Source organism: Theobroma cacao, chromosome 3 (genome assembly GCF_000208745.1).
Source record: "Theobroma cacao cultivar B97-61/B2 chromosome 3, Criollo_cocoa_genome_V2, whole genome shotgun sequence".
NCBI classification, from domain to species: Eukaryota; Viridiplantae; Streptophyta; class Magnoliopsida; order Malvales; family Malvaceae; genus Theobroma; species Theobroma cacao.
In genome coordinates this window covers 28,040,706-28,051,494 of record NC_030852.1, presented here as the reverse complement: position 1 = coordinate 28,051,494, position 10,789 = coordinate 28,040,706, and the positions used below count along the sequence as shown (strand labels likewise).

General features: G+C 41.3%; 2 protein-coding genes across 3 annotated transcripts; both read right to left on the bottom strand.

The window, feature by feature from the left end:
- On the bottom strand, window positions 213–2,985 carry LOC18605456. The gene is made up of 2 exons (XM_007038463.2): window positions 1,878–2,985; window positions 213–1,390 (listed from the first exon to the last, which is right to left on the bottom strand). The coding sequence occupies exons 1-2, from the start codon at window positions 2,884–2,886 to the stop codon at window positions 390–392; spliced, it is 2,010 nt and encodes a 669-aa protein (XP_007038525.2). The 5' UTR covers window positions 2,887–2,985; the 3' UTR covers window positions 213–389.
- On the bottom strand, window positions 5,846–10,045 carry LOC18605455. Of its 2 annotated transcripts, XM_007038461.2 has the most exons (4): window positions 8,745–10,045; window positions 8,241–8,642; window positions 8,102–8,149; window positions 5,846–7,871 (listed from the first exon to the last, which is right to left on the bottom strand). In XM_007038461.2, the coding sequence occupies exons 1-4, from the start codon at window positions 9,796–9,798 to the stop codon at window positions 6,439–6,441; spliced, it is 2,937 nt and encodes a 978-aa protein (XP_007038523.2). In that variant the 5' UTR covers window positions 9,799–10,045; the 3' UTR covers window positions 5,846–6,438. The 2 variants fall into 2 exon arrangements, with proteins under 2 accessions (XP_007038523.2, XP_007038524.2); XM_007038462.2 differs by lacking the exon at window positions 8,102–8,149.

Sequence of the window (10,789 nt, the reverse complement as noted above, 5' to 3'; positions counted from 1 at the left end):
TAAAAATTGACTAGCTCCGCCCCTGATTCTCGTAATGGTACTTTAGAGGTATATTGAATGGGGTTTTGTATTTTATCCTTATAATAAATCTCCTTCCAATATATAATGATTAAAGTTTAGTTGATTTGATAAAAAAAAAATGAAGAAAAAACAAATAAAATGAGATAGAATGAGTATGATGCAATAATAAGCAATATACTAATAATGTAATGTAGGGGGAAAACAACATTGCTTATTAATATTATTGCTTCATCATCTTTTGTTCTTGACAGAAGATTGCAGGTTTGAATAATACTTAAATCAAATTGTACAAGTAAATGACGATGTTACCAAAAGCTAGCACACCACTCGTCACCATTTTATTTCAGTAGCGGAGTTTATTTGGTTTTTTAAGCGACCTGTTTGGAAGACATAATGAAATCTTTAACGACCATGTGCATGGCATGTGCCTTGGACACATCCATTTCCTCTTCTCCATGGAAACCTCCAACTCTAACATTGCGCACAACTTGGACACCCTTCCCCTCCACCAACTTCAGCAGCTCTATCTGACGGTCGATGAGTGGGTCCCCGTAAGAACCATACACCAACACTTTCCATCCTAGCGACTTGATCTTCTCCAACTCCTTTGACCCGCCATCCGCCGTCGGATTACAATACTCGTGATCGCGGTCAACGCCAATTGGCAAAGACAAATCCCACATCACATCGGAAACAATTGGTGGCAAAACTGGATCGTTCATCAACCTCAACTCTGACGCAATCCTCTGGGTTCCGCCGAAGAATGGTTGATGCAACACCAGCCCTTTGATCTTCAAAGGTTCTAATTCATGAACCACTTCCGCCGCACGTAAGCCTACATGGTAAGCAATGTTGCCGCCCGCACTGGAACCCATAAGGAAACAATTAGAGAGATCGGCGTACTCTCTCAACCACTCGTCTCCAGTGGTTTTAATCCAGTGCAACGCTTCCAAACCATCATCATAAGCCGCCGGCAGCCGATTTTCAGGAGCGAGGCGGTAGTCGACCGATACGACGATGGCAGGGATAGCCTTGGACATGTTGGAGCAAAAGTCATGACAAATGCCCATGTCTGCGCTCAAGAGAACGAACCCTCCGCCATGGTAGTAAACTACGAGAGGCAACTTCAACTTGTTGGCCGAAGAAGAAGTACAATCTAGCGCCTGACGGGGTAGAAATATACGTGCCCAAGTTCTGTTTGATGGGTTAATAGGGACGTCCTTGGAGAGGACTGGAGCCTGGCCCTCAGGATCATTTGGTTCGGCTACAACGCGGGGAATCATGAGGTTGCGGGTGAGGGTGCCATCAGGATTGAGGACGATCTGAAGATACTCGAACGGATCCGTGATGGGTGGGCGAAGGGTTTCACCTGACATTAGATTATATGGATCAGTTAATTCACTGAATGAGCACGGCGATATCCAAAGTGTTTCGCTACTTTGTATTCTGCGAGCTGTGTATGATGTATCTGGTTTTATAATGGATTATAGAGGTTTTGGGTTCTAAGTTAAGCCTTGGTTAGGTAAAGATTCCTGCTTTTGCTTATCTTTGTTGTCACTGGTAATTTTGTCAGAAAAGCTAACAATTAAATTCTTTAAGAAAAATGCATAATTTTTAAGTGTTATAGTTCCTATAAAAATAGGAGTAAAATTTGGAAATGATAATTTGTTAATCCTTTTTAGATTTCAATCTAAATGCAACTAGTGGATCCTTTTCTTTTTTTCCAAAAGCAACAATAAACAAGTTATTAAATGTGTAAGCAAAACGGTGCCCACCAATTCTTTAAAAGCCCAGAATATTTGGCAAAAATTTATAATCTGCATTTATTTAAGCAACAATTAAAAATCATCAAATACCATCTCCAGGTACCGTAGCTGAAGCAGATAAAATGAATTCCTTTAAGACCAAAAACAGTGCCCTGGCCTTTGCAGGCTGCATAAAATCCACTCCATGATGATCCCCTGCGCGAAACTCACTTACTACCTTCATGCCCTTTTCTTCCATTAACTTCACCAGCCCGACCTGACGGTCAATCAAAGGATCCCCATCACAGCCAGTCACTAAAACCATCCATCCTACGGACACGAGCTTGTCCAAAACCTTTGACGTCTTGCCTGCCGCAGGATTACAATACGCATGATCACGGTCAGCGCCTATTGGCAACGCCAGTTCCCACATCAAATCGCTCACACCTGGTGGCAAGATGGGATCATTGACCAACCTTAACTCTGACTCAACCTTTTCGGACCCACCGAAGAATGGTTGGTGCAATATCAGCCCTCGGATCTTCAGGGCCTCACGATCATCAGCTTCTTCGGCTGAGCGTAATCCTGCACGGTAGGCAATGTTTGCACCTGAACTAGACCCCATAAGGAAACAATTAGCCAAATCCGCGCATCGTTTCAACCAATCTTCTGGCGTGGTTTTGACCCAATGCAACGCTTCCATGGCATCATCGTAAGCTGCTGGAAGCCGATTCTCTGGGGCGAGACGGTAGTCAACGGATACGATGATGGCTTGGAGTTCCAACGCCATGTTCGAGCAAAAAACATGGAAAATCGTTGATGCTGCGCTGCAGTGGATGAATCCTCCTGCGTGGTAGTAGACTATGAGAGGGAGCTTTGAAGATGTATGAAGTGCTTGCCGGGGCAGAAATATGCGAGCCCATATGTTGTTTGATTGGTTGATAGTTATGTCCTTGGAGAGAACTGGGATGGGTTGTTTTGGATCGGGTGTGGCTGAGGTGTTAGGATACCTGTCGGGGTTGCGTGTAAGCGAGCCGTCTGAATTAAGAATGATCTCGAGACGCTTGTAGGGATCATCGACGATGGTGGGATTGGAAGGCGAGGCTGTTTGACTTGACATTGCAGAGTTTTGATGAGGTTTCTAGTTTTGGTTTTCTTTCAAGTCTATGGCGTGGCTCAAATTATAGAGACAGGTAAGAGATTTGCTTCGCTGATCTACACCAAAAAGTCAAAGGGATTCTTCGACCAATCGCTTCATGGTCGTGGCCATGTTTGTCAAACAAGTTTCATATTTTAAAATTAGAAATTCATTAGAAGGCAAGTAGTGGCATATGTGGAGAGCACATGGCTGCTTTTGAAACTTGGAACGAACGCCTCATTTTCTCGTGGACTAACAAATAAAGAGATTGGAGAAAATTCTGTTCAAGCTCTCACCGGGCCTGGCCTATGATGAGGACACACCACAGGAAAGGAAGCCCCAACCCAGGGCCAATTGATGGGCTGGTTTCAGTGTTTTATGTGTAAGAATTTGTACAAGATGGGCTCTTGCCCCAGGTTGCTTTGATCTGGGCTGAGGAAACCCCGATTGGAGTCCACGTCTCTCTGCTATCATTAGAGTCCCGAAAGAAAGAAAATGAGTGACACTGCAACAGAGAAAGAAAGAAAAAAAGCAAAAGCTCAACACAAAGAAAGTTAAAAAATTTGACAAATATTAATTAACTGGCAGCATGAATAAAGAGGTTAGCCTAAAAAGCTGAGTCGGAAGATCCTCCATGGCAAAAGAGGATCTTCCATTGTCTATAAATCACAACATTTACTCCCTTTAAACCATTATTTTCTTACGGTCCTAATCTACCATAATTATTCAAAGATACCTTGAAAACGCCTAGCAGGCAACTTTTTACAAGGATACCTTTAAGAATTGAGAGGGGGCGTCCGAATCAATAAGCTGCCCAAAAAAGTTGCTACAATGTCTGGTATCATTGGTTCTGATTTACAGCCAAGTTCTGTCATTGTAACCCACATTCAGGCAATAGGCAATCTTTAGAGCTACGTGATCCAATATAGGTGGGGTGATAAAAAGTTGAAGAGAAATCACAATCTTCATGCATTCCTTTCGTTTTTTTTTCTTGCATAGTTTATCCAAAGCTATGATCGCAACATTGAAGGGAGCTGAGCTGACTGTGTTGAGGTGGTGTGACGCCATAATGGAAAACACAGTGGCCCCACGTGGAGGGCACTGGCCGCTGGACCTGGACCATGCTTTGCCAATGGCTATGTGCCATGATGCCATGCAACATCAATGGAGAAAGAAACATGTAGCACTTGTGAGACATGGATATGAAAGCTAGCACTCTTACTAGCTACACTTCAAAAATGCTTTTACTTCGTGGATTAGAGATGACAAACTCTGTCAAAATATGGATAGGGGATGGCACACAGCGGGACAGGGCAGATTTGGAGTATACGCAGCCACCTTGTTAAGCCCTCGCCTTCACCCAAATCATCATCCCTCAAATATGTCACCATGTTTTCCATTTTCTCCTATTTTGTAATAAGTTCTACATACAACACACTATTCTAGAATTTTGAACTGATCGTGTGTGTATGTACATGTCCATCCCCCGTATATTAAGAAAGGCTACTACTTTTTTGTGTTTTGATCCTGACGAAGCATTGAACCATATGTCTCCAAAAAATGGTTATTTATCATTAATGATTTTTAATATAAATATTAGCTGTCTAGAGTATTCAACGTTGATCAGTACGTAGTTTTGTTTTTTCTTTTTAAGTCAAAAGAAGTTCATAAACAACCAGAAGGTTACATAAAGAGAGTAAGTTAATTAGCAAAAGCAGAGATCAAATTCTCCTGCAATATCAAAACAAACAGAAAAACTAAGGATCAAATAGAAGGCTTATAATTACTATGTATTCATTATTAAACTTGGAAAGTAAATTGGACTATAAATTGATAACAAATAGACCTACGTTACACTTAAGGATTTTTTTTCTGAAGGGCAATACAATATTTAACGATATTGATGATATTCTAAAATCTAATCATTGTGAAATTTATTTTTATTAGTTTTTAAATCTTCTCCTCACGTATAATACTATTGCATTGCATGCAGTTTACGTGCAAGGATTAATTTATCATCCAATCTAGACTTCACACAAAGTATTGGCAGATTTACCAATGAGGGGTGTAGAAACAAAGGCAGGTATTTGGAAAATTACTAATGATTTTGTTGGACTTAAAAATTAGTTGATAATATACGGAAAATATTCTTTTATATTTAAAGGTTAGGTTATCTCCGTCAATACCAATTAATTTATGCATTTATCACCAATTAAGATATAACCACGAATCAATCACTTTTCTTTTTAATTGTGAATTCTCTAAAGCCAGCAGAAAAATTGTTAAGTCATACCTACAATTTTAGGTAAGCATGCTATCACCTCTCCTTTAATCTTTTATATAATTTATTTTCAAATTTAGAGACGTTTGGACACCCGTATTACCTAATTCAATTCGATTGTGAGATTCAAGTAATGGTATTAAGATATCAATTATCCAAACCCAATTATGAATTTTTTTTAATATTAAATTTTTAATTTTATATTTTTTATAATTAATGTAATACTTATAAAAATTAATTAATTATTTTAAATTTGATTTTAAATTTTAACTTATTAATTTAATTTTCATTAACAATATACATAAAAATTAATTTTAGATTTAATTTAATTGAATGTTTATGGATTAGTTTTTAAAATATTCGAACATAAATTCGAAAAACAATTCAAAAATTTAATCACCAAATATCTTTTTAAATAATAAAATTAAAGTTCAGATATTAAAAAAAAAATGGTATTCTCTAATCATTAACATCTCAGTTCAAACCCTACTAATAAATTTATTATAGTTTAATCAATTGGATTATCAGAACCCTTCAGAAGAGAGAAAAGAGAAAAAAAACATTAGGGAATCCTACAAAAAAGAAATTTTAAATTAAAATTAACTATTTGCAGGAACCTCTTCACATAATTTTATGCTTTTTAAGAATAAGAAGAAAAAGGAGAAAGAAGAAATCGGAGCAACAGTAAAATTTGATAGGGGCTGCAATACGTACGATGACAGTGGCAGTGGGAAACTACTCATAGAAATCGTCTCATCGCCAAACACTGCCATGTCTCGAGATGCATACAAACATCAATCCAGAAACCGTAACACTGCAAGACATATCAGTTACAAGTAATTTTCTTTTATAACCCCAGCCAGAAGAAAAAAACGAGTAGTACTAGTAACTTCTTGTAAAAATCATGATTTGATTGGATTTGATAAGAAAGGACTAACTGTTGAACCCGAGAAGCCGCCCTTTAGCAGCAGCCGCCATTTCTCTTCCAAATCTCAGACCCTACTCATCAGACTGATCAGACGCAGCCCCCCCTCCCTCAAAAAACACACCCCCTTCTCATTCAATTTTAAGGTATCAAAACTGCTCCACCAGAGCACACATCCATATCTTCAACTACCCCCAACAATACCACTGAAAAATTTATGAAGCATATCCCAAGGGAACCTAAACTAGGCTCAACTTCATACTACTCCTGTAAATAAAATAATGTGACATAAATATGGATAAATTTGTTAATCTGTGAAGGTATCACTTCAATAGGGTGCACCGGATGATGAGGCTGACTGCACCTGCAGCAGGTGATGGTAGCAATCGGCTGCAGTTGGCCTCTGTTCAGGGTTCTGATCCAGGCACCTGTTCTGCAACTCCCTCAGCATTTTAGGCACGTTTGTGAGCCCACAGGTCTTGACCAAGTGCCCTACCCCCCACACGTCCACTTTCACCCCGTGTAATCCCCTCCCCATCTCCGGCGCGTGCCTTCCACGAGCCTCCGCTCCCGCCACTGCCTGCGGGTATATTTGCGGCGCACCCACCGCCTCGTCGAACCCGCAGACGAACCATTCGTTCTCTCTGTCGCTCCTCCGCAGCACTTTGTCCCAGCTCAAGTCCCTGTGCATGAAGCACAAGTCGTGTAGAGCTACCAAGGCTTTTGTCACGTACTTGAGAGCTTCCACAAGTTGGTCACAGTTTACGGGCTTGAATTTGCACCCTCTAGGCTTAAACACCAATGTAAGATCTTTCTCAGATGCCCGGCAAATGAATTCAGCGTGTGGGATTCGATGATCCAAGATGTCGTATATTTCTTTCACTGCTGCCCATTTCTTCCTGCTAGAGAACGATCTTATAACCGTATTCGGTGTCATTTCCATTATATTTCCATTCCCCATATCAATTCTTTCAAAATCGCTGAATGGGAATTGCTTGTACGAGCCAATATTGTTGACGTTACTGAAACAGCGATCGGCCAGTAAGGGCAAGAGGCCTGCTATTCTACAGCAAGGCGCTAGGGCTTTTAGTCTCTCTGATGGGGAGGATAGGTCTACTGAATACAAATCTGTCCTGATAATGCGATCTTGCGACCGGCTTAATGCGCAAAACGTTACCATGTAGCCAACAGCATAATAGCCTAATATATACGGTAGATCCATGTAAGTCCATAGCAACTTCTCCACGATAGAAGATGGTGGGTCAAGTTGACTTTCCCTCAGTTGATCAGTCTCCTCTCCCCTCCACAAACAAAAATTCCTAACAAAACCTGTCACGTTCGGCCATTGATCCTGCAATGGCTCAGTTGATGATGACGACGAAGGTTTTCGGATGATAACCATTTCAACAGAACAAAATTTGGAAACAACCCTATTGATGCAATCATCCCAAAGGCCAATAAAAGAGTCTCTACTTGCGGCCGTAGCAGCACTGAGACTAGGGTTGGTGCGAATAATTGGGCTCAAGATATCATATATGATAGCTCTACAATCTAACAGTTCATTCGAAGTAGTAAACAAAACTTCTTTACCGGGCGGCAAGTCTCGGTACACATCTTTCCTTAAGTGAAACCGATATTCCTCGGGTGGTGGCTCTTGTAAGTGCCATGAAAGCTCAAACAAGCTTGGCAGTGTCGTTGGGGGAACTCTAAGGCACCCCACGTAGTAGTCTGTTGGGTCTTGGAATTCCAATGGAGGCATTGCTGCAGAAACCAACACAATAATCTTATTAACGCATGCATATTTCCTGAATTCAGTACAATAGCAATAAATTTCGAACATGAAAATGGCTCATAGAATCACTTTCTCCGAGGCAGCCATCAGGCAGTCAAGACATTAGATTCTATAATTCAAGGTTGAAGATTGCTGCGGGTAGGGAACGAAGAAAGGTTCATGCTTTGGTAAAATGAAGAATAGTTATAATTGGACTTACGTCTGATAGGGGGTTCTGCAAACGGAAGCTGAGCTCTATCAATGAAACCTGGTACCATTAGAGAGAGAGAGAGGGTGACTTTAGGATGGAGATTCCTAAACAGTTTCAGAATTAGGAACATTAACAAACATGAGTGTACCAGAAGATGCAGAAGCTGTGGATGACTTTCTCCTGCCAAAGACTTTCACTTGCTGTCCATTGACGAATCTATCGACAGAGAAACCCTTAAGAGGGCCGTCTTCAAAGGCTTCAATTGTGCAAGCAACCATGGTATCATCAAAGAACGTTAGTTCATCTGCGTTCAAAAAGCTTGAACCTTGAAGTCTCACTCTTCCTCTATGGTGCTCACCCTCTTCCGCCCATAAACTTACTGACTCTTCCCATGCCATTCTTATCTTCCCAATTCTACGAGGTTCCTTTGAAGATGAAGAAGGAAGACCAACACTACCGTCTAGTGAATTGTCAAACCCTAACAGACTCCCTCTAGTTCCATGAAAGAAGGCATCTCCTCCACTAGTCGTTACCAGTTGTTTTGTTCTCACTAAAGGAAATAACAAAATAATAGCCACCAGCGTCCTGCTTTAGTTCGGAAAGATATTGAAGAATAAAAAGAAAAAACGAAAAAGAAAGGATCTTTGCATACCTGAGGGAGGAAGTTCATCTTCTTTGAAAGGAGGGGGAGGGGGCAGAGCTCTAGAACCAGAAATAACTGGCCTACCGTCATCACCCGAAGCAATAGCAGAAGCTCTGCTTTGAGAAGTTCTCATGCGAGGTCCCATGAACTGAGACAACTCCTCAAAGACTTCCTCATCGAAGGAAGCAGGTAATCTATGTAGTTTCCTCTCGTAAGGAGACAGTCTAAAGTAACTCTTGCCAACTTGTTCTTTTTCCCCTCCTCTCTCCCATTCATACACTTTCCTAAACTCACCTAACATATTATCCCACTTAGTACCAGCAGTTTTGGCATCTCTATTGATCCCGTGTCTGTTCAAAAACTCTGCAACTTCCTTATCTTTGTCAGCCCTAGTTTTGCCTCTTGTTGATTGGACTGCAACATCGCTGCCTGCAACATGACTAGTCTCTTGGTGGCCGATTCTTGAAGAGCCAGATGCATCAGACCCACCTTGATATTGAATTCTCCAAGCCCTTGCTAACCACAACATTTCATTCGGTTTCCAAACGGGGCTGACATATTTCCCCTTTCTGAATTGGTGATGAAATTGCTCTCCCTCTGGTTTGTTGGTCTCTTGGCCTGAGGTTGTGGACGGGAGAGGAGAGTGGGGTGGAGATGAGGCTGTGTCGGAGGAGGAAGCGGCTGTGGTATGAGCTTGGGTTTGTGGGTTTTTGGGATTTGTAGTTGGTGATGGGCTTGATTCGCTGGTGATTATAGCCATTTGAGCTTGTGTCTGTAAGGAAGATGGTGATGGGAGTAGCTTCCATTGGCCACTGTTGTATCGAGGTCGCTTGGGGTTGACTGACTCAAATTGTTGTTCGAAGGGAGAAGAAGTTGCACCAATTGGAACATATAAAGGCGCAGAGATGAAAGGAGCTCCAGTGACCACGACAGCCGATTGTTGCTGGAGGTGCTTTTGCCTTGATTCCGAGGATTCCTCGAGGGACTCTTTGGGAGAAGACGAGAGTTGTTGAGTTTGCTGAGGTGTTGGCTTCTTGGTTGTATCTCCTTTGGTGTCACCCATCTCGAATGGGCCCAAAAAAGAGAGCCAAAGGGGAAAAAATACCCTTAGACGAGAACCAGAACAAGAAGAACAAGCACCATTACTCTGGAACTAGCTTGGTTGAAGATAGTGGGTGTCTCTCAAGGTCTTGTCTTTGTTTTTCTTGCCAAAACTCCACACAAGGGTTTTGTGGTTCTTTTGGAGTTTTGATTGCCAGCGTATCTCCAAAAGGGAAAGTTGAATATTATAGGAAATCATAGCAAGCTAAAGCAAGCAACATCTAGGCCAAGAAAGAAGTAACAGAAAAAAGTCGAGATTGTGGAACTGCCATGAATAAGACCCTTCAGTTAATTACCAGTTAATACAACCACACATTGTTATGTTGATGTGTGATTTTGACAAGTAAGGAAGAAGTGAGCAGAGAGAGAGAAAGATTGGATTATTATAAAATAATATTATAGAATACTCTATTATGTGCATGATTAGAGGGTGGGGGGTCATGATTGTACTTGAACTGCAAAACGCGGCTCCAAAAATATTACTACTAACATTGTTTTCTCGAGAGCATTTAATGTTTTCTTTTTTTGTTATTGCGAAGAGATAGATGGATATGAAAGATACAAGAGAGAGGGTTCCAGCTTCCCGCGTCGAGTGAGGGGGTGAGTGGTGAGAGCCATGACACTATGAGTCTGCGAGTCTGCGAGTCAGCGTGAGAAAGAGTGTGCATAGTCTTTGGCTGCAGAGGTTTCCATCGATGTGGACCCGTCGAATCGATGGCTATGCTCCTACGACTCGCCCATGACTCTCTTTGGCCATTTCCTTTGCCAGTTCGCCTCTCTTTTGGCTTTATTCCCTTAAGTGTTTTTTCCCTTCCTTCATGCTTGGCAAGTGGATTAGATTAACATTAAAAATTTGTAAGGAAGATGCTCTGCCTAACTGTACTTCTTACTTGGTACTTGTAGAGTTTCAATTTAACTATAGTCGCAGCAGCCAGCAGGAGCATAACTTCATT